We start from the raw sequence: 23,240 nt of genomic DNA, 5'->3' as shown, positions 1-23,240 counted from the left end.
CCTAAATAAGTTGAATTACTGCAAATAATTTAACTTTTGCACGATATTCAAATTTTTTTGAGTTTCACCTGTATTTTTTATATTTTAAACAGCACTCACACAAAAATAAATATTTCAGCAAATACCACAATATAATATATTTTTTACATTTTAATTAATAGAATAACCAAAGCAACTAGACTAGAGACCAATGCCCATGACGTAAATGGGAACTTACATTCTTCCATCCCATGATCTCTTCGAGTAGATTATAAGTAGATTTTAAAAATGCATAAAAGATTAAAATAGAATGGAATGTGTAAAATATTAATTATTTGAAATGTTAGCGCTTACTTGCGCTGTTTTAGGTTGGCATCTCTGAGATGGATCAATAAGTGTCTCACCGCCCCGGGTCGTTAGATGGCGCTGGTGCACTTAATCAGCAACGCTCACTGCGAGCAAAACATCTCGCGAAGTAAACATTCACGTGTTGTTACGTTGTTACGTTGGTCACACACTAACTAGTCTACGAAATAGAGTCGAAATGCGGGAGAATAATAACAAAGAGAAGAAAAGGGTAACCGATGACCCTGTAAAGAATTTTGAGAAATGGAAAAAGAAGTACGATAAAACGAAAACCAGAGTCAAACGAGCTCAACAGACCACTAGGAAGAAACGCGACTGGGAGGTGGAGAGAGAAAATATACAGAGACTGGTGAATAAATACTCGGAGGTAAGATATATGAATCTGCTGATATTATGAAGCATTTCTGGCGTCCATTGCTTATTTCTAGGGGCTGCCACGTGTTTATTTACCTGTTGTGACATCTGGCGTGACAGACAGATCAGTCACCGTGTAAACCGTTGACGAGAGGAATGTTAACAAGCACAAATCTTACTAGTCCTTAGGATGATATTGTGGGACATGCTTCAAGTGTTGCTGATATTTATATCTGGTCAGGAAGCCTTTCAGCCCAGGTCTTCACATACACATTTTTTCAGTGGTCACTGGTTCTTGAGTCCTGGGACAGAACAGGCCACATAACGTTACATAACTGATAGGAGAAGGATTGATTGTTTAGTGTTCCGACGTGTTTCAGTGGTCTGCATCTTGCATTTTATATTCTACATCTGATGCATCAGTTTGCTATTTTCTGAGGTCCTTATACACCCAATCCATCTTAAAACATGCCACTTGATTTTCTTGTGAAGGTTTTGACATGAGTAATTGTTTTCCTAGATCAATTCCAAAGAGGCTGTTAAGTTTTCTGATTTTCCACTCTCAAAAAAGACTCTGAAAGGTGAGCAATCTTGTTTATTTGCATGCTTATACGTTCACTTATGTCTTCTTGACCCTAATAATGATCTTGATCATGTCATTAGGTCTTCTTGTGACTCAGTACAGGCAGCCCACAGAGATTCAGAGGCAGACTATTGCCTTTGCTTTGCGAGGTAAAGATGTTCTTGGTGCTGCAAAGACGGGCTCTGGAAAGACTTTGGCCTTCCTCATCCCGGTAAGCTATACACCTCTGAGGTTTGTTGTAGTTTTAACTTGGTAACATTATTCGGAAGCTCTTTATTTTAGAGTCCTGTTCCCCTTGTTCATACAATGTACTTATTACAGTAATTGTAATAACTGGGTAATAACTAGGTACTACAAACCCTGAACCTGCGCATAAACCTAACCTTAACCCATGTAGTTATCTTATATTACCCAGTATTTTCTTAGGTAAGTACACGTACTGTATAATAGCGCAACCCAGTATTCTTTCAAGAAGATAGATGCGTGTGTTAATGTGGAGACAATTGTATAAAATGTTTAAAAAATGTATATGAAAAAGGTAATTTGTTTATATGAATCTTTGTTATTTTAATTTATATTATTTATTTTGGAAATATGTACACTGCCGGTCAATAGCTTGGAATAATTCAGTTCTTATTTTTAAAATAATTCTCTTGTGCTTTTATTTGAACAAAAATATTGTGAAATATGATTACAGTTTGAAAGACCTATTTTCTATTTTAATACCTTTTCAAATTCATTTATTCCTGTGCTGGCAAAGCTGAATTCCTGAATTTGCTGATTTGATGCTCAATTATTATAAATTATTTTGGTTCTATATATGGTAATAATGGTTATATATTAATTAATAAATATAATGGTTCTTAATATTGTCTATTTTGAACAGTTTTGCTGCTTAATATTTTTGTGGAAACTGATGCCTTTTTTCTTTGTATAGAAAGAATACATTGAATAGAACATTCAAAAGAAAAGGGTAGTGTGTCCTGGTTTGTTTCCACAAAAATAAAAAGCAGCAAAGCTGTTTTTAACATTGATAAAAATAAGAAATGTTTCTTGAGCACCAAATCGGCATATAAGAATGTTTTTGAAGCATCATGTGACACTAAAGACTGAAGTAATGATGCTGAAAATTCAACTTTGTACCACAGGAATAAATTACATTTTAAAATATATTGCAGTTGTAATCATTTTGGCAATATTAGTGTTTTTACTGTATTTTTCATCAAATAAATGCGGCCTTCAAAAAACATAATTATTCCAAACTTTTGACTGGTAGTGTAATATTTATAATATAATATTAAACATGTTATATTTATGTAAATAATAATGAACATTTTAGAGAACCATGAGGATGAGCGAAAGATGATAGACTTTTCTTTCTGCAGTGTTACTCGTAATTCAAACCTAATTTGGACGCCTCTCTAATACTGTCTCCAGGTTTTGGAGTGCTTGTATCGTGAACAGTGGACTGCGGATGACGGCCTCGGCGCTCTCATCATCTCTCCCACCCGAGAGCTGGCCTATCAGACCTTTGAGGTGTTGAGGAAGATCGGCAAGAACCATGAATTTTCTGCCGGCCTTATAATTGGTGGAAAGGTGTGCCTCGCTAGTTTTTTAGTGCTTGGGATGGTTCTTGCATGTTTGTCTAGTTTTATTTTATTTTATTGTGTAGTAATTGATTATTATTTGTCATGACTGCAGGATCTGAAAGGTGAATCAGAGAAGATCCATCGCACAAATATCATTATCTGCACCCCAGGACGTCTGCTGCAGCACATGGACGAGACGTCCACCTTTCATGCTTCAAATCTACACATGCTTGGTAAGATGATGTTTAGATAGTGCTGTGAATACACTTCTGTTCAAACGTTTGGGGTTGATACGATTTTTTGAAAGACTTATGCTCAGCAACTGCATTTATTTAAAAAATGCTCACATGATTGTGCTTCAGAAATCATTCTAATATGCTGATTTTGTGCTCAAGAAACATTTCATATTAAACTCGAAAACAGTTGTGCTGCTTAATATTTTTGTGAAACTTTGATGCAGTTTTCCATGATCTTTGACTAATACAGAGTTCAAAAGAACAGCATTATTTGAAATAGAAATCTTATATATCATTGTAAAAGTCTTTGCTGTCACTTTCGATCAATTCCCTGCATCCTGACCCCAAACTTTTTAACTGTGGTGTATATGTGTGCAGGCCTCATTTTCATCCCATTATTTTCAATAACATGACATGCATCCTCTTCCACGGCAGTACTTGATGAAGCCGACAGGATTCTAGACATGGGTTTCGCTGACACGCTCAATGCCATTGTTGAAAACCTCCCGAAAACACGACAGACCCTTCTCTTCTCCGCCACTCAGACCAAGTCTGTCAAAGATCTGGCCAGACTGAGCCTGAAGGACCCAGAGTATGTGTCAGTCCATGAGCAGGCCAAGTTCAGGTAAGATCGTGATTTTTATAGTAATTTGTGTTGTCAGTCAGCTTGCTCTTAATGTTAGTGGCTTTTTGACATCATGGGCATGCGGATCTTGTACACTAATCTTCTCTGCAGTACTCCTGCGACTCTGGAACAGAGCTATGTGGTGTGTGAGCTGCACCAGAAAATCAACATGCTCTTCTCATTTTTGAGGAGTCACCTTCAGAAGAAGATCATAGTCTTCTTTGCCTGTTGCAAAGAGGTAAGAGCTCAAACTTTTTCTGTTCTGTAGTACATCACTGTGTATGTTCCGAGAGAATACATAGTAAATTTGTTATAATATTGTATTTTGGAATTTGTGTACATTTAATACAATTTACAAAATAACTTTATTTGCACTACTGTTCAAAAGTTTAGGGATTGGTAAGATGTTTTTAAACGAAGGCAATTATACCCACCAAGGCTGCATTTATGTGATCAATAAAACCACTTATATTGTGAAATATTTCACAATGCTAAGTCCATGAATACTAGTAGTGTAATTCTGTTATTTAATATAATTATTTATCTCTGTTAGTAGTAGTGTAATTCTTTTGTATTGTTTTTTCTCCTCATGTTCAGGTTCAGTATCTGTTCCGGGTCTTCTGCCGGTTACGTCCCGGTATCTCCGTACTTGCTTTGCATGGGAAACAGCAGCAGATGAAGAGGGTGGAGGTTTACAATGACTTTGTCCGCAAGACCTCTGCAGTCCTTTTTGCCACAGATATCGCTGCCAGAGGACTTGGTAATGGAAATTTGTTCTGTGGACATCTGCCCCTATTGATTTAAATGACTGAAACTAGTGCTGTCAATTTATTGTGGTGATTGACTACAAATCTCAGCAAATGTTTTTGAATATCTGTTTAAAATTGTATTAATTAATTCCCATATCCTACAAAGTATTCAGTTTGATTGACATCCATGTGTGAAAAATGTTGTTTTTGGTCCTAGACTTCCCTGCTGTTAACTGGGTGCTGCAGTTTGACTGTCCTGAAGATGCAAACACATACATTCACAGAGTTGGCAGAGCTGCCAGGTAACCCTGATACACTGTATTATAAACAGTTTTATTCTGTACTCACTTACATTTTGAAACCTCATTGTAAAAATCTTAACAGGAATCTGCATTTGCACTAGAGTGTTTTTAGCTGTAACACTAGATGGCAGATTTGATCTGTTCCTCATCACTTCCATATTCTCGATACATATGGAAACAGTGTTGATATTTGAATTCTGCTCTTTAAATGTATTAAATTACATTTATAGATCCTTTTATATGTGCTCTTATTCATTGGTGCTCTTACAAACACACTAGCATGTTTTATATATTCCTCAAATAAACAGTAGGTTTTCTGACATTTGCACTGATATCTTGTTACATAAATTCATATTCAACCACTGTACAGATTTGTCTATTGTCACTGCCCATGATGGATTAATGCCAGCTCAACTATTGAGTTCCATTTTTGGACTCTGGCTTGACTTGTTAGTTCCACCTTGAGGGCAAGTATTAGGCTCTACAGTCTAGCTACAGAAACATGTCAAGTTTCTCAACGCTTAGAGCGAGACAACACACACCTGCCTATTTTCTTTGTGCTATACTTGTCTTTTCAGTGTGGAATCAATATCCTCAGTAACTCCTCTTCATAGATCACCACCCTCAGCAGAAAGCTTTAACACGAGCACTCTTAGAGCTGAGTGTTTAAAAAAAGACTCGTTTGTGTGAGAGGCCTGTATTGCAGCAGACCACCCATTGGGACCTTAAAGGGATAGTGCACCTAAAAAAAAGAAAATTCTGACATCATTTACTTATGCCTTTCCAAATCTGAATCCTAATATTTGTTTTCTGTGTCAAAGAAAAGAGGACATGTTTTGAGTGCAATTATTCCTTTTAACTCTATTTCTCTGTAGGTATAAGGAGGAAGGTGAGGCGCTTCTGGTCCTGTTGCCCTCGGAGGAAAAAGGCATGATTGCACAGCTTCAAGAGAAAAAAGTTCCCATTAACAAAATCCAGTGAGTGCAGATCTTTTCATTCCTGTGTGATTGCACAGTGAAAATAAGATGGGCTTTGGAAATGTTTAGTTTTGTGTGTGAAATGTGGCCTGTTTCTTCTCTCGATGCTGGTTCATCAGCATTATGCAGAGACTGAATGCGTGGTCTTTGTGAAGAATGTAGGAAGTCATGTGCATGCTGAGAACAAAAGATGGCAGCTTAATTCATGTGATCATTATGATCAGTATTATCTGCTGAGAGAGTGAAACTGCAGTCTCTCTCTCCACCGGCCTGATTTTATGTTTGCCATTAGTCATTGTTACTGTAGTTGAGTATCTGAGATGTCAATTTGTGTGCTTTACATGATCTACCTTTAATTTACATATATTTAATTCACTATATAAAAATATAATAAAAATGACAAAATAATACAAGAATTTAAAATATTTCTTATTTGTATGTTTTTATTTATTTTTATATACATCTGCCTTGACCACAGATTGTAATACCAGGTGTAAACAAGGCCATTGACTTAATCGTTTGTTTTAATTCGTTCTCAGAGTGAACCCAGAGAAGTTGGTGTCAGTTCAGCAGAAGTTGGAAGCCTTCCTGGCGCAGGAGATGGACCAGAAGGAGCGGGCGCAGAGGGTAAGGTCAAAGAGGAGACCTGACTTCCTGTGCAGTCTGTCACACCTCGCCTCGAACACTGAAGGTTGATGTTATACTGTAGAGCAGAGCCATGCTTTTAGGATAATCTGATTGTCTGCCTCACGCTCGGGACTGAGCTTTGTGAGGCTTATTATAGAGAGATGAGCAGCGTGAAATGTAATCGGGTAAATTGCTGCCATGAAACGCCTGCTTGTGCACTCTAACTAATGTGTTTATCAGGGATAAGTTTACAGATTTGATCCTCCCTTTTTTTATTCCCTCCTCTCAACTGCAGTGTTTCGTGTCCTACCTCCGCTCAGTCTATCTGATGAAGAACAAAGATGTCTTTGATGTTTTCCAGCTCAAACTCCCAGAATATGCCATGTGAGTGGATGCTGTGATGTAATGCTCAGTACCAGCTGTCTTCTGTGTAAATGTGTTTGCGTGTGTGCCCACTTTGAACAAACGCATGAGTACTTTAAAAAAAAATTTTGTTGTTATGTAATGAAATCCTCCTAAAAGAAACCTTCACCATCTGTTTTGAAAAGACAAAATACATATTTTTTTATTCGTAATTTAAAAAATATATATCATAGTTTAGTGTTAGTGTCTATATTCTTGGCTCTTTCCTCATTTTTTCCTGTCCACAACAGTCTCTATTTGATTTAGAAAATTATCTGTCATATTTTTTTTCTTTTTAATATCTGTTACTTTTTAAATCAGCATGTAACTGTTTAATAAAAAAGCATTATTATACATTTTAAATAAATTATTTGTTTAATAAAAAATTGTAAAAAAAAATAAATAATAATAATTAAAACAGCATGTAAATTTTATATATATTTTTTTATATTTAACGTTTTATTAATATATAATTTTGTTTTATATAATTTAGATTTGTTGGTATTTTTGTTTGTATAAAACTTTTTTTGGTTCTTTTATGAGAACACTTTTTTTTTTATTTTTTTTTTTTTTTTTTTAACCAACACAGAGGCATTTGATGGTTCAATGTAATTTTTGTGTGATCTCATCACTGTCAGGTCAATGGGTTTGGCGGTGGCACCACGGGTCCGGTTCCTCAGTAAGACCCACCAGCAAAAGAGCGGAGCGGCGCAGGACGACAGCGGTGCTGCAGGACACGAGTCTGAAGATGAGCTGCAGAGCTTCAAAGCCAAACTCGAAGGACAACAAGCTGAGTCTCAGTCCTCACAGTCTGAGGATGAAGAGGAGGAGGAGGATGAAGAGGAGGAGACATTAAAGCCTGCAGCTCTGCTATGTGGGTTTAATGAAGAGGACGATGACGATCTGGACCTCCTGACTGTCAAGCGTAAAGACGTGTTCAATACCAATGAAGAAAGCCAAGACGATGAGGTAAATAAACAACACATATCTGGTGTCATTACAGTTATTCCACATTTCTGATGGTCTGTGCTTTGTGCTCACTGGCAGCAGTAAAAGGTCCCATTTCAAAATAAATGTCATGACTGTATGCTTGATTTTATGCACCTGTTAGTAATAATTATGATGGAAATAGCTAAAACTATTACTTAGAAGGAAATGTCCACATACATTTGGCCATGTAATAGTCACATTTTTCCATGCATAAAAATCTAAATACATTATTATATCTTAACAGGATGTTCTTGTATGCATCATACCAAATCTCAAATGATACACTTTAGCTGTAAACCTGCATATTCTAATGAGTCCTTGACTCTAAAAGAGGAAAATAATTGAGATGCAGCTTATCCATTGCACTGTGATTCAGGAGGGCTTCTATTCAAGTTCTGTGCACTTTGCGTTCAAAGCATGTTGTTTCAGTAGGCCTACAGATATCAGGACATGCTAAATTATGTAACACTTCTCTCAATATGCCTCCGAGACACAGCATGACTCCTGTGCAGACCTGGCAAGTTTATGAGAGACGCGGACCTGTGAGTCATGTCCAAATTGCCTGATTTGTCTTTAGGCTTCACAATCAAATACTGCAGTACAGTATATTTCACAGAATTGTTTTTACTTCATTTTTGTTTAAAGAAGTGCAGCCTAGGTGAGCATAACATACTTCAACATCTTACATTGAAAACTGTACTGACCCCAAAAGTTTGAACGGTAGTGTGACAACAATATATATATATATATATATATATATATATATATATATATATATATATATATATATATATATATGTATACAAACACACAATAGATTTTATCATGCCTTAACAATTTTCAAATAATTAAAACATGCATAATATAAACACTGCATAATATTTAATAATACAATTAATTGAAATATTTACATAAAACAATATTTACAGTTCTAAAGACACTTTATATCTATTCAATTACTCCTTTCACAATAATCAAATGTCTTTGAATGATCATCTTTTGGTAGCTTTTTTCAATTGTCAATATATATTGATTAGTTAGAATCATGTAAATTATTTGATTTTAATTTTTATAGATATACTATTGCATCAATAGTCTTTTTCAAAAGAATGTGTTCAGGCTAAAGGCTATTACAGTTTGTGCAGAAGTGCAGATGAGCAAGTACCTTTTTGAGTTTTCAGAGGAGTTAAGTAGAAAATGGTTTTCTTCTAGATCTGAACCTTTTCACATCTCATCAGCACTCAACTTTAATGACTGCAAAGGAGAAAGTGTTGGGTGTCAATGCGCTGGTTGAATGAAGGGATCGAATGAACTGCTTTCGGAGCTCATTTATGAATTCTCGTTTTCAGTAGGTTTAATCTTGGCTCCAGGGAGTTTGAAAAGACAGCTTTTATGATTACATGTGTTTATGTAAAACATGTTTTTTTCTTTCTTTAGGACTCAGATGCTAATTCCAAGTATAACAAACAAAAGGAGTCCAAATTCAAAGGTGCAAAGAAAATACATAAAAGAAACTTAAAGGTCAACACTAAGAAGATCTTCACTGAGGAGGGAAAGGTTTGTATTATCAGAACTCATATGTGAGTGAGAGTCATGAAATGCAGTGTAAATGAACTGTGTGCATATGTGTGCAGGAGGTGCAGCAGTGGCCTCCGCTGCAAAGGACCATGGTACCAGATGAAGAGGAGGACGAAGAGATATCTGGCATTAACGTGGAAGCAGCCAAAGAGCGACTCCGCAGAGAAGACCGGGAGTTTGACAAGATCGAGTACCGCCGTAAAATCCAGGAGAAACACAGGGTGAGATCAACTGTACCATCATATTTTCCATCCTCCTGGTTCATGCCAAGTCCATGTGGCTCCTTCTTCAATAAAATGATTCAGAGAGGCCTTTGATTCATTGTGTTCAGGTCCAGGTGTTCAGATTAAAGTAATATTGAAGGAGCTGAAGGCAATGGGCAATCGAAAAGACACGCTGGCCCTGTGGCTGGTGCAGGCAGGTTCAGGTTCTCTCAGGTTCAGGCAGATCGAAAATAACTGAGATACTTGTGCAGGCAGAGTGGCTTCAAGCTCCAGGCGTCAGTGCTCGAGATTGGGCCTCTGACTTATTACTGTAGTTCTGAGTATTGGACAAGCTTTTAAAGGATTTCTCTCTGGCAAAATTACACTATTTGCACCATTCCAGTGAAAAGTGTTTTCTTGTTAAGAAAGAGTCAAGTTTGGTGAAGCACATCCCTGGTTTATGTCTGATGCAGTTTTCAGTTTATTAGTTTTTTTTGGAATCGATCGCTGGGAGTGTGTTGCTCAATGAGAAAGCACAGAAATAATGGGATCTATTTCTATAACTGGACACATGAGGACTAGCCTTTCTCCATTCCAGTTAAAGCCTTAAAGTTAGTTTCCTAAAATAATACTGAAATAAAAAACAAATAATTAAATCATAAACATTTAAATTGTTAAATAAATACTGTAAAATAAAATCAATCAAAATTAAATGTTTTCTAAAAGATTACATATTTATTAATTTTAAGGAAGTAAAAAAAAATATATATATATATTTTATTTGTTTACCTGCATCTCATTTAACCATTAACCTAAATCAGAGAACTGTGCATATGCAAATGTGTTGTTAAATTACCCAAATATTAACTTAAAATCTCAGGGGGTACTTCAAGTAAATATTTTGGTTATATTTTATGATAAAGAGCTTTGACTGACAAAAAAGTTAAATCTCTGCACTAGGCCATCTGGCAGATTGCACTAGGTTATCTCGCTCTGTTTAACTTAAAGAATCATCCATTGAAGATTCAAATATTGAAATATTAAAGTCAGTTTGAGATGAGCCTGAAGCCAAGTACTATGTTCGACTTTGGATTTAGGCTTCGGGCACGTCACTAGCGTGAAATAATATGTAATGCTTTTTTTTTTCATTTCATATGTCATTTCAATGAATAAAACAGTTTTGCATAATCTCTGATACAACAATGTTCCCCAGCAGCCAAACAGCTATTTAGCCAATGTTAAAATATCTGGTCAGGTTGTATTGCCAATAGATCAAATAAATCGTTTTTTTTTTATGTGTCTCATCAAATATACTATTTCGGAATTGTGTTATTAAAAAGGGTTGCAAACTCATTTTACACTGACTTCAATTGGCCATGAATATTAAAATATCAGAACATTTTAAGAGATGTTATTGTTCATGTTAACCCAGAATAGTACATTTTTATGTCTTTCAATTCTCAGCCAAGCAAAAACTAAAATAAAAACATGTTGGTGCCAGTCTCTCCTGCCAATTTCTCCTGCCAGTGCTGTCAAGTGCTGACATGAAGACTGGCATACAGTAAAAACTCTTCGTTTTTTTTTTTTCTCTGAAAGATACGAGGCAGAACGCAGAAGACATTGTCGTGTGTCTGAACGTTCCTGTGAAAAGCCTAACCATTCTAATTAATTTAGTCATAGACTTTGAGAGGCAGCTACCCAGTAATCCATCAGATACGTGCACATGCTCATTAATCAGAGACACAGGGTACTCTTCTGCAATTTTTTTATGAAAAAGTACCATTGTGTCCTTGTGGATCTGTGGGTGGATGGTAACCTATTTATAGAGTGAACTCTTTATGGCTTTCTCAGGTATGCTCTGGTCAAGCTCATGCTTAAACTTTATTAATTATAACTTTGTTATATATTAATGGCATATCTAAGACCTGTTTACACCTGGTATTAAAGGATTAGTTCACTTTTTAAAAAACTTTTGCTGATAATTTACTCACCCCCATGTCATCCTTAAAACCTTAATTTCTTTTCGACTGAAGAAAGACATGGGCATCTTGGATGATATGGGGGTGAGTAAATTATCAGCAAAAGTTTTTTTAAAAGTGAACTAATTCTTTTTGGTAGATTGGATCACAAGTGGAAGACACTACATACAGGTGTAAAACGTTTTGAGCTTGTCCACTTTTGACCACTTCCAGAGGTATAGTTGAAAACACATTAGACCAGATTGCTGTCTTAACGCTCATGAGGTCAAATGCGTTCACACAGCCACAAAAGACCGCCCACTTTCTACCTACTGATTTAATACATAAATAGGAAGTGCGCTAGTCAGACGGGATTTGTCGAGGACCCAAGTACCAAGCACAATGTTCTCATCATTCCTGATTCTAACACACACTCTGTGTTTCTTGGGGCTATCAGAGCAGAAACGAAAGCTGCTGCTCACTGTAGGTTTTTCCATCGTCTCGGTTGCATTCATATGTAAATTGCGTGACCTTATTTCGTCAATTAGATCGAAAGTTCTGAAAAGTCCCATACATTTACCTACCCAAGGACCTTCCCCTTGACCAAAGTGGTTGAAAGTGGACAAAAGAGACGAATTAAAACACCAGGTGTAAACAGGAATGTGTCTCCCTCGTCTACTTGTGATCCGATTGACCAAAATGCATCTTAATAGAGTTAGCTTATACGACACTGTCGTTAAAGTCATGATATTCTCTGTTTATGAAAATTAATTATACCTTACTGTATATTTAAGGGCCAAACACCGAATGGTGTGGTGTATGTATCCGTTAGTCGTCGTCGTCTTCTGCTTCTGTTTCTGCTGCTGCTTTTTCTGCTGCCATGGGAGTCTATGGCAGACCATAGAACTGTATGGTAAAAAGTTGTGAAATTTGGCTCACTTATAGAGGTCAGTCCAAACATTTCCCACAGCAAATTTGGAGTCTCTAACTAATCCCTCTAGCGCCACCAACTGTCCAAAGTTTCATTTACATTAATGCGAATAACTTGTGAACCGTAAGCGCTAGAAACAAAATTATTTTTCCTCTGATTCATTAGCTCAAGTCAATTATAGCATATTTGCTCAAACTATCTGGCCGCCATTTTGAATTTCTACTTTTTCGAACTCTAAGACCGTTGGTCTGATTTTCACCAAAATTGGCTCAGATCATCTTCAAACCGTGTTGCAAAAAGTTATCAAAAGCTTTTCGATAGACCAATCCATTCTCGAGTAACGCATCAACAAATTTGTTGGCATGATGCCAAACTAATTCTGTGGCTGTGACAATTTGGCATATTGACACCAAAGTTTGCATATAGGTCACCTCACACTGGCCACATCATAACAATTCGATAAAAGCGCCACCTAATGGTCAAGTGAAAAGCAATTTGATCATATTGCAGTGATTGTATTTGTGATTTTTCAGCCATTTTGTTTAAAATAATCAAAAAATAACTGCTTATTGCTTGCGTCACATTGTTCCTTTTTGTGCTTGGCCCCGATAGTTGCTGCTTGCAGATATATTATCATTATTACCATTGTTATTATTATTATTTATGTATTTGATAATTTAACTTGTATTATTAATCAAATATACCATAGTAAAAATAAGAGAAAATACTAAAGGCTGACTAGTTGGAAAATGAATGTGAGTACACAGATAAATCCTAGTAATTCATTATAAATTAAAAAATATTTTTTCTTAATAAATTACCTCAATTTACCGCAAAAGTTACCCAGGAACAGGGCAAAAATTATAATATCTGCTCAAACCAGTAGTGAAATAATTTGAAATGTTTTGATAAAAGTGATCCAACTAATGATATCTGTCTTTAAAAAGTATTAGTTTAATATTTTATCCGAAACATTTAGACATATTTAATGGCAAAGCACCGCTGTATCTGACTTTAATGCTGTGGCAATGATATTTGCTCAATGGTGTATCCAAGTGAACCGATGGATATGTTTCCACATTTAGCATCATTTGACATTTCGAAAGTAATGAAAAGCCAATGAAATGCACTTGACATTGGTTTTATTACACACTCAGCTTTCTGATTTCCATTCAACCCTCAACCTTTTAATATTTCCCGTCTTCCAGACATCTGCGAGTCACTAGTAATGTGTTTGTTGTGTCTAGCAATCCAGTCACCCTTCATATTAGAAAGTTACACAAGACAAACATCAAGTCCTCTTCAATCTCTCTCCAAAAGAAATGCAGAGCACTAAAGTTAAATTGAGTCGTATGTAATAATCTCCAGCTCTGGCTGTTTTACATGTTTATGAGATTGTGCCATGACCAAATCTGAGTATAGTGCAGCTTTTTATTAAGTCTGTTTCTTTTATCTCTTATTTAAACAGGAGAAAAGACTGAAGGAGAAAGCAGCTCGGAGGGAAGCGAACAAACAGCAAAAAGAGGTATGTCAACCGGATCCCTAAATCATCTGTAACATCTAGTTAGATTAATGATGAGTGCTTATTGTGTACGTGAATTAAGGTTTTAAAGCAATTTTGATGATTTGAAAGGCTCATAAAATGGTTTCTGATTTGAAATGAGGAATTCATGTCACAGGGAGTCAGAGGGGAGAGATGCCCCTCAGTCTCTGGCCTTTCCCTCCCGCAGACAGCCCATAATTCATAGGCTGGCAGCTGTCATGTGTCCCGTCTTTCTCTGCCTGTCCTCGCTGGGGGATTGAGCTCTGCGCATCCATATGGAAATGCAGCTGCTGCTCTCCTCTCGTTTGTCATCTGATCAATGCAGCGGACTGTCCAAGAACTCGAGACTATTCATCACCTCCCTAACAATGAATCTCAGTGCTCTTAGCATTCACTCATTCCTTCGACTTAACAGCCTGACTGGTGGTCGATCTGTCCATCGTTATGAGTAGTCCAGATTAATTTAGAGAGCTATTGAATCACCCTTTTGACAGCATATGCTGTTACAGATAGCAGTGCTGCTTCATTTCCTGTCAGTTCCGCTTCTTTTGGTGGTCGAGATGTTTGAAGAAATAGATGGACCTTTCAGAGTCTTGTTGTTCAATCGGTGGCTGTCATCACAGAGATATTCATTAATATCACACCATCTGTTTACTGAAAACTTCTCTTCAAAATGTTCAGGTTTACCTTCCCAAAATTCCTTTTTTTTTTTTTTTTAGAAAGAGCACTTAAAACATTTTTTTTTTTTTTAAACATCATGCAACTGTATGTAGTGATTCTAGTGAATATATTATTTCTTTTATAGATATTCAGATTATATGATATATTATTTTATATAACTCAGAATTATATTTTTGTAACATTAATGTAATGCCTTAATCCACTATTTACAGCTTATATATAGCCTACCATTCAAAAGTTTGGGTTCTGTAAGATTGTTTTTATGTTTTTGAAATTCTTCTGCTCACCAAGGCTGCGTTTATTTGATCAAAAATACTCTTAAGATCTGTAATATTTTTAAATATTATTACAATGTAAAATAAATGTTTTCTCTGAATATATTTAAAATATGTAATTTATTAAAGGCACAATATGTACGATTTTTAGATTAAATAACCAAAAACCACTAGAACATATATATATATAACACATTTTGTTGACCTGTGTATTTACATTATCCCAAACTATGTTTCCAACAATGGTTAAATCTAGAGAAATCAGCTATTTTAACCAGTGTAACGGACGTGTCGTTGCGTCGCCTTGTCAATGACTGCATATCCACGCTACCCTTGATTTCCGTAGAAACCATGGAAACACCAAAGACTCTTTGATATAGTATGTGTTTTATCAGATAGGTGAGCAACTGTTTGGATACATTTATTAACAGAAAACGAATCCTTGTTATACATCGCAACAAGGTTAGTCTTATTGTTTGAATCGCTTTTTTTCTTGATTTACCGTGAGTACCATGTTTTTACCATGCCTCAGAGACAACACTATTTTTTCACATAACATGGCATAATCAGATAATACAATATATTTTAAAATATCTCCATGTCATTTTAATTAAGCAACCTCTAGCGGTGAAACTTGCATACTGTGCCTGTCATTTGAAATATTTTCAATTAATTTATATTTTCAGCATTACTCCAATCTTTAGTGTCACATGATCCTTCAGAAATAATTTCTAAATGTTCAAGTAACATTTCTTATTAACTATTAAAAACAGTTTTGCTGCCTTTTTTGTGGAAACAATACATTTTGTTTCAGGATTCTTTGATGAATAGGAAGTTCAAAAGTTTATTTAAAATGGAAATATTTTGTTATAATATATTTGCTGTCACTTTTGGTCAATTGCATCCTTGCTGAATAAAAGTATACATTTCGTTATTTCCTTTTGACCCCAGACATTAAATAGTATTTATTGTATATTTAAATTTTCCTTTTCTTTTTGTCTGCTCTAGTTTAGTTTGAAGTTCTTGCTTTATTCCAGAGAGTTTTATACTAACAGCCGTTTTTGGCTGTTCTCATACTCTGGCGTTATTCAGTGCACATAGACGCGTCTGTTCAAAGCGAAGGTCTGTCAGCAGAATTCAAATGGGTCTTACAAAGCACGATTAGATTACAGCACAGGCAGAAACACTGCTGAATGCTAAGTATCCTGTACCTGAACAGACCCCTTATCAGGTCCAAGCATAGATATACACAGCCCCCTGTAACCAAAACTTTGACGGCAAAAGGCTGGTCTACATTGTAGATTATTCAGTCCAAGTACCACCCAACTTGGACAGGAAGACATTGTCTAACTGACGTGTGAAGTGACCAACCACAGTTCAAGTTGTATGCTTCATTTTACAATACAAGATTGATGCAGAAAATACATTTTCTACCAATCTAGGTGGTCTGTTTAGATGTGTGTAGTACTGTATTTATTTGAATGTACACATTGTGGGTGTAGTTTTGTGAAAGAAAGAAATTGCTGTCTGGCCACAGCTATTCATTTTTCTATGTCTTACCTAAACTAAAGAAGAAAAGGTCAGAACACAGGGACAGACACACCGTACCAGGTTTAAGAAGCTTGCCTGAGGGCACAAGAAGTCAGTCTGAAGGTGGAGCAAAATAAACCTGGTTGTTGCCGGCACAGGGTCAGATTTGTTAGGTTCTTGGAAATTTTAAATAACAGAGACAGAGCTGGAATTGATTCCTTCACTGCTACCACGGTAAAAAATTAACACTGTTTGGTTCTAAATGATTAAAGAGTGGACATATTTAGGGAGAGGTGTCGCTTGAAGAGGATGAGAAGTACTGCCTATGGCCACAAGAAGGTCTAGAATACCTGGAGAGATATACCCATTAGCATTAGCCATTATCTCAAAGGCCGTTGCTCAGCTGGACTCGAATACACTCGAATGCAAAATATGTGCAAAAATTCTACCTTTAGGGGTACAACAGTTTGTCACTGGGGCAATACCCTTAAAGGGACGACTTTGTAATCTCTTAATGTACCTATCATAGTCTGCTCTCTAAGGTACTAATATGTAGCTTACCTTTTAGGGGGTAGATCAATTGTCCCTTTAATGCTCCAGTGACATGCTGTTGTACCTCCTAAAAGTTAAAAAAAATTTGGACTGATGTGCTGTTTTATGAAAGTTAGGCTATCCTTCAGCATCCGTCAGGGCGCATCAGAATTTACACTAAAAATGCAATATAGCAACATGCATTTTTGACTACAGAGGGATCACAAATTTTTCTTGACCTTGATTAAACTTATATTAAGCACTTCTAAAATTAAATCACAAGTGTGATCAGGCTAAATCCCAAAAGTGTGAATGGGAAAGAAAATATTAATTGCAAAAGATATCATGTAATATGCCAGAAAACAAGTATAAATGCAGAGTTTAAGTATAAATCTAAAAAAAACTGTATGAAATTTATTAAATTTCCTCTGTTACACAGGAGAAAAACAAAGCAGCTGCTGCTGCTCCTGCTCCTGATGATGATGAGGATGAGGATGAAGAGGAAGAGGTGGTAGCGTATCTGTCAGGTGCTGATGAAGAATTTGATCCCAGCACCCTTCCTGACCCAGACAAAGTGTGTGAATCTGAGTCCTCCTCCAAGGAAGATGGGTAAGAATGAAGCTTTTTTGAACAACATGAATGACTTTCATCATTTTCAAAGGTCGTGCTGCATTTTAAAGCTCTGAAATTCATCTCAATGAAAGCCGATTGAGTTTTTTGTGAAAAGCTAGGAGCACTTAAAAGGCACAGGACATGGCCTAACTGATATTGATCCTCTAAAATATGAAGTTTCTAATTGTGTACAGCTTCAAATTGAATCCCTATATTTGAGAGTGGAACCAAATATCATATTTTCCCATCATCATTGCATTGCGAAGGGTACGCAGTGCTTTGTGTTAGTGGAAAAACCATTACACTGGTAAATCAAGCCAATCAGTCTGACACCACATCACGAGGCCGTAATTATTCCGAAATGAGGAATTGATTCTTCTGATACTTAATTACCGCCTCGGCTTTCTCAGCTCTCTCTGCTTGTATTGAGTTTGTAGCGTTCGATTAGGCTCAGGCATGCTGATCCGGTGTTCTTTTTGTACTGAGGTCCGCTGCAGAATTGCTTCTCAGAGGAGGAATCCCTCTACAGGGGAAAATGAATCATGATGATTCATTTTCCCCTTGCCAGCATTAAGCACTAATCCTTTAGTTGTCTGTAGATAATCTATAAAATGCATAATTACATCCAGATTTAAAGTGAGAGGTAGGACCATACATTATGTATTTTTTTGGCACTCTCACCCTTTGTTTCTAACACTCGCTTTTTGTCTCTCTTGTAAAGCCTGACCACGTCCTCTTCTCCTTTGGCGTCGATCTTTCCATCTGTCGGCCTGCACCTTTATGTCTCTGTTTTTCTGTCATTCATGTACGCACATTAGGACGCTCGCCGACACACACAAACAGTCTTGGCGTAGCGGTGCAGGTGATACGGCATAGACAGGAGCAGTGGCTCTGATTAATGACTTGGTGCGGGGTGTTTACTGCATGGCTACACTTACCGAATGCAAGAGAGGCTCCGGCGCTGTAAATCTGATAAATCTCTCTCTCTACCTCTTCCTTTGGCTCACTCAACCACTTTCTCTTCCGTCATATCGAAGGCTGTTGTTCGAGACTGGAGCCAGAGGCATCACTAACCCTGAGCTCTTTCCTGTTGCGGTTCCTGTCTTCCTGCTTTGCTGTCTTGACAGATACCCCCCTCCCATAAATCTAATGGGATCTTATTGGCCCTGCCTCACCTCTGCCCCTGCCAGCGCTTTGCATCCAGAATAACATGATGCTGTACAAGTCTTTGGGAATATTTCTTAAAGGGAGAGTGCAGTCACAATGAATGCTGAGTTACAATTAAATAAATGATTGGTCAGTTTATGAAGAAGGTTCATGTGAAAAGCATCAATGTTTGCTGCTTTTGTTTAATCTTTGTTTAATTTACGACTCTCTTCTCAGTTATTCATTCTCAAGTTTAACTGACTGACTCATTGATCCTGTCACAGCAGTTGGATCACAGGAGGGGATTCAACAACTAGGGCTGCATGAATAATCTAAATTAAACAAATATACAGTGTTCCTTAACTGATAGTTCTCCCAAAATGAAAAAATATGTCATAACTTACAGGGCACAGCATTTCACAGCATTTAAGGGTAACATGTAGTTTCTCGACACTAGTTGCACTCCTTTCGTGCGTCAACCCTCCACCAGCTCAAACATCGCAGGTGCAGCTCTTACGGAATTTCAATAAACGGTCCAACATTTTAGGGATACTTTTAGCTGTGTTGCTATGTGTCATAAGTAAGACTAACACTCTGTCTAGAGCGATCACACGAGCGTCTTGCTTATAATAAACCCGTCCAACGTATCTGCACCGGGCACATTTTTTGACATTATGCGCCACAACTGTTTGAGGCGGTCTACACTGGACACATCAAAGTAAACATATGTTTATACACATAATATAAACTGGAACATTTGTCTTTCTGAAATGGGTGCGTGATGATGCTGTATGACATTGAAGTGTCCATTGTAGCACGTTGCATCGCAATGCCCTGTTTGCTTTGATGTGTTCATGACCTGTTTTATCTTTGAAGCAAAAGTTGGCTTGCACTTCTGTAACTGAAGTTGAATGTCTTTACCCATGTAACACATCAGCCATGGCCTCACACCGGCTAAACACCCTCTGGCTCCGCCTGAAACAGTAGCCACACACCAAACTCATGCTATAGTTTGAACTGGAAAGAGATTGACGATTGCAAATGATCTAGTGTTGATGAATTATGAAAATGTTTATGAAAATTTGTTTGAATATAGAAATATTTAAAAACCAATAGTGTACTTTTTGTATAATTGCTATATATATATATATACACACACCAGAGGTGCTTCATTTAGCTAGTTGATTTTGAAGACAGTTTTGCACATCCCTAATCCTGAGTCATTGAGCTGGCTGGACATAGCCTGTGATTTAAAACTCTGTAAGACCAGAAGCCCTTAACAGCTTAATGATGTGTGCTAGTTACAGCCCTGACTGCTATAGACCAGAGCATAGATTTTCCCACCTCCAGGTGGTCTGTGCACAGTCTCTGGACAGGCCTTTAATGATAGTAGTTGTCCTGGATATACATGAGTGCACAATTCAAGTCTTAACTCATGTAATTAAGTTAGAACCATTTAAAACCCTCTAACTTTATTAAATTCTGTGCTGATCTGTCCTTCCTGGTTTCTTGACGGTGGAATTATGTAGAATCTGAAATTATGTAGACGTCTCAAGACTCAGATAAACTCCGCCTGAGTTCGTAACCACTTCTCAAGCCCGAGCTGTATGGCCCGCTTTGGACCCAGGTGTCCAAAAAATCCTGGACATTAGGCCTGATCAAGCCCCGGAAGTGACAGTGGAAACTCGACTGGCCCTGGGACACATTAGCACGCCAGCTTTTAGCCCGCCCGAATGCGGCTCATGATAACTGCTTTTTTGGAATAAGATCGCATGGATGTTTGAATCAAGATTGTGATATTTTAACAATTAATTGTGCAGCTCTATTGAAAGTCCAATAACATTTCCTTTACAAAATAAATTAATTTTTGGGTTCTTGCTATAAATCAGACCAGAGGACTGCTTTTCACTCCTCAAAGTCTCTTGACAGGACTTTAATAGTATGCGTTGCTCTGGATGTGCATGAGTGCATCATTCTAGCCTTAACTCGTTTAATTAAGTTGGGAATTGTCTGCATTGGCTTTCAAGGTCACCCACATGAGCCGGTACATTGAAAAAGCCCTTTACCTCTAGATGCATGTTGATGGTTGGAATTGTCAACGCCTCCCAGATGCATCTCAAATTACTGCGTTTACAAACACTGTGGCGCATCAGGCTGTCTTAACAGATCAAGTAAGAGTAGCACATCACAGGATCTTTTGTGTTTGCAAGTAGGAGATGGAGGTAAAGCAAATATAATGTTTGCTATAAACTGAAATTAAAAGACAGCATCTTGAAGGTAAAGCCATTCAATTTAGACTTCTCAAAAAGCAGCATTTTTTAGAGCAAGGTGTTTTTAATTAAAAGTTTGAGCATTCTTTGATGGTCATTTCAATAGTTCAGTACCCTTTTTCAAAGAAATCCATAAACCATCCAAGCAACATTTGATATTCAGAATATTTTTATACAATTAAAAAAAAAAATCAAGGTAGGTTCTTAAAAGGTTTTTAGTTTTTACCTTTTTCTTTTACTTTTTTGGGGTCAGAAGAATGTTATATATATAAAAAAAAAAAATCCTAAAGAAATTAATACTTTTATTCAGCAGGGAGGCATTCAATTGTTAAACAATAAAGACATCTACACAGTATAACATTATAAAATATTTATTTTTCAAATAAATGCTGTTCTTTTGAACTTTGCATTCTTTAAAGAATCCTGAAAATGTAGTGCGGTTTCCACAAAAATATTAAGCAGCACAACCATTTGTAACATTCATAATAAAAATATTAATGTTTAATAACATTGGTAATAAAAATGTTTCTTGAGCACAAAATCTGATGATTTCTGATGATCCTTCATGATTTTTGAAGGGTCATGTGACACAAAAGAAAGAAGTAATGGCTGCCAAAGATTTAAAACAATTAAATCTACAAAATTAAGACAAATTAAAATAAACTTCACTTTGCCATGACAGGAATAAATTACATTTTAAAAATGTAGAAAACAAGTATTTTGAATTGTAATAATAATATTTCTAAATATTATTGTTTTAACTATATTTTTGATCAAATAAAATCATTGAAAAATCGTACTGACCCCAAACTTTTGCATGATAGTGTATATAACAAAGAATTTCAGAAAAAACTAATTTTACTTGACGTGGAAAATGTACTTGAATGTTTATGCTAAAGCAATTGCAGGTTAAAAATGTAAAAAAAAATTCTCATGCGCTTCTCTGAATAACAGGCAGCAGTGTATATATACGGTTACATGACATCTTACATCTTACCCCACTCTCCCCTGTATATATAGCCGGCCTTTCTCTTCTATTATCTTTAACCCTCGTTTTATCTTTGTCTTTGCAGCGATTCATCAGACCACGGTGGCAGGAAGAGAAGTTTCAGCAGCGACAGCAGTGAGGATGATGAGGGTGATGATGATGAAGCACAGCAGACACAGGTGGGCAGGAAGAAGCCCAGGAAGGAGTCCACAGCAGCTCCTCTGAACACTGGCCTGTCACTGGCCGAAGACGAGGAGCTCGTCTTGCATTTATTGGGCAGTCGCAGCTAGTTCCTTTGGAAAAAAGGTTCCTGTACCCATCTTCCCCTTCAGAGTTTCTTATTCACTGTAATTGTATGTTGAATATTAAAAATGCCCCTTTACTAATAAAATTTTCCCTGATTTTGATGGAAACTTTAAGATTCAGTGCCGCACATATCTTTGTGATTTATTGTGTGAGTGTGCAGGTTATAATTCCCTTTCCTGCCTCTTCCCTTCTTTACATCCTCTGCTTCTCAAGACAGGAATTTAATTCTCATGTGGCGTCTTGCCAGACAGCCTCAAATTACCTAAAAACTCCTGTTTTGCAGTGAAGCAAAAAAAAAAAAGAAGCAGCGTAGCTGATGCCAATCCTGATAGAGAACCACTGTGAAGTCCCAGGTGCCATCTATAACCTATTACTGTTAAACTGCTCTCATTATTTCAGGTTTGAATATTGCCTTCCTGTCACATTGAACCGTCACTTAATGTGTGATTTACTCTTACTCATTTCTGTTGTAAATGGAGGATTCTCGAAGAAAACTTTGGTTTAGCGGCTGTTGTCCCCTATTCAACACAAATCTATCTTTCTGAATTGTCTGGTTGTCTGCATTTAGCTGGCTCATGTCGAGAGGGAGATTGGATTGGGTTTATACAATACAAATAGCCACCGTTTAGCACCAGCATAACCTTGCATTGTGCCATGGTGACCTTATTCACCCTGTTTTTAGATCTGTTAATGGCTTCTCACTCTGGAGATATAATCATTCGCCCACTCTGATTTGGCAGCTAGTTTTCCACAAACACTGTTATATAGTCGCTGTTTAACATAGGTGTCCTGAGTCACTCCTGCTATACAGTACCACAGTGAATATACTTGAGTTGCAGTTTAAGGACATATTTCTATAAAAAAAGGTGTTCCAAACTTTCAGAAATATACCCTGCTTGGTCAAGTTCA

At 36.8% G+C, this 23,240-nt stretch overlaps 1 protein-coding gene across 1 annotated transcript; it reads left to right on the top strand.

Annotated features, from left to right (window-relative positions):
* The first annotated feature begins 397 nt into the window (after positions 1-397).
* ddx10 (DEAD (Asp-Glu-Ala-Asp) box polypeptide 10) lies at positions 398-22,459 on the top strand. The gene is made up of 18 exons (XM_079585750.1): positions 398-712; positions 1,220-1,280; positions 1,363-1,493; positions 2,720-2,878; positions 2,984-3,104; positions 3,543-3,732; positions 3,844-3,970; positions 4,330-4,492; positions 4,699-4,783; positions 5,659-5,760; positions 6,300-6,387; positions 6,683-6,771; positions 7,428-7,758; positions 9,217-9,336; positions 9,414-9,578; positions 13,918-13,974; positions 17,449-17,618; positions 22,111-22,459. Exons 1-18 carry the CDS (start codon positions 524-526, stop codon positions 22,313-22,315), a joined length of 2,553 nt encoding a protein of 850 aa, XP_079441876.1. The 5' UTR covers positions 398-523; the 3' UTR covers positions 22,316-22,459.
* The last annotated feature ends 781 nt before the right edge of the window (positions 22,460-23,240 follow it).

The sequence above is a fragment of the Phoxinus phoxinus genome (assembly GCF_949152265.1).
Source record: "Phoxinus phoxinus genome assembly, chromosome: 17".
In the NCBI taxonomy this organism is placed as follows: Eukaryota; Metazoa; Chordata; class Actinopteri; order Cypriniformes; family Leuciscidae; genus Phoxinus; species Phoxinus phoxinus.
This window is presented reverse-complemented; position numbering and strand designations above follow the sequence as displayed.

Bases quoted from the DNA above. Each gene is read 5' to 3' on its own strand.
- ddx10 (XM_079585750.1), top strand. From the start codon at position 524: ATGCGGGAGAATAATAACAAAGAGAAGAAAAGGGTAACCGATGACCCT. The intron at 3,733-3,843 runs GTAAGATCGTGA...TCTTCTCTGCAG, and splicing joins CATGAGCAGGCCAAGTTCAG to TACTCCTGCGACTCTGGAAC. The intron at 3,971-4,329 runs GTAAGAGCTCAA...CCTCATGTTCAG, and splicing joins TCTTTGCCTGTTGCAAAGAG to GTTCAGTATCTGTTCCGGGT.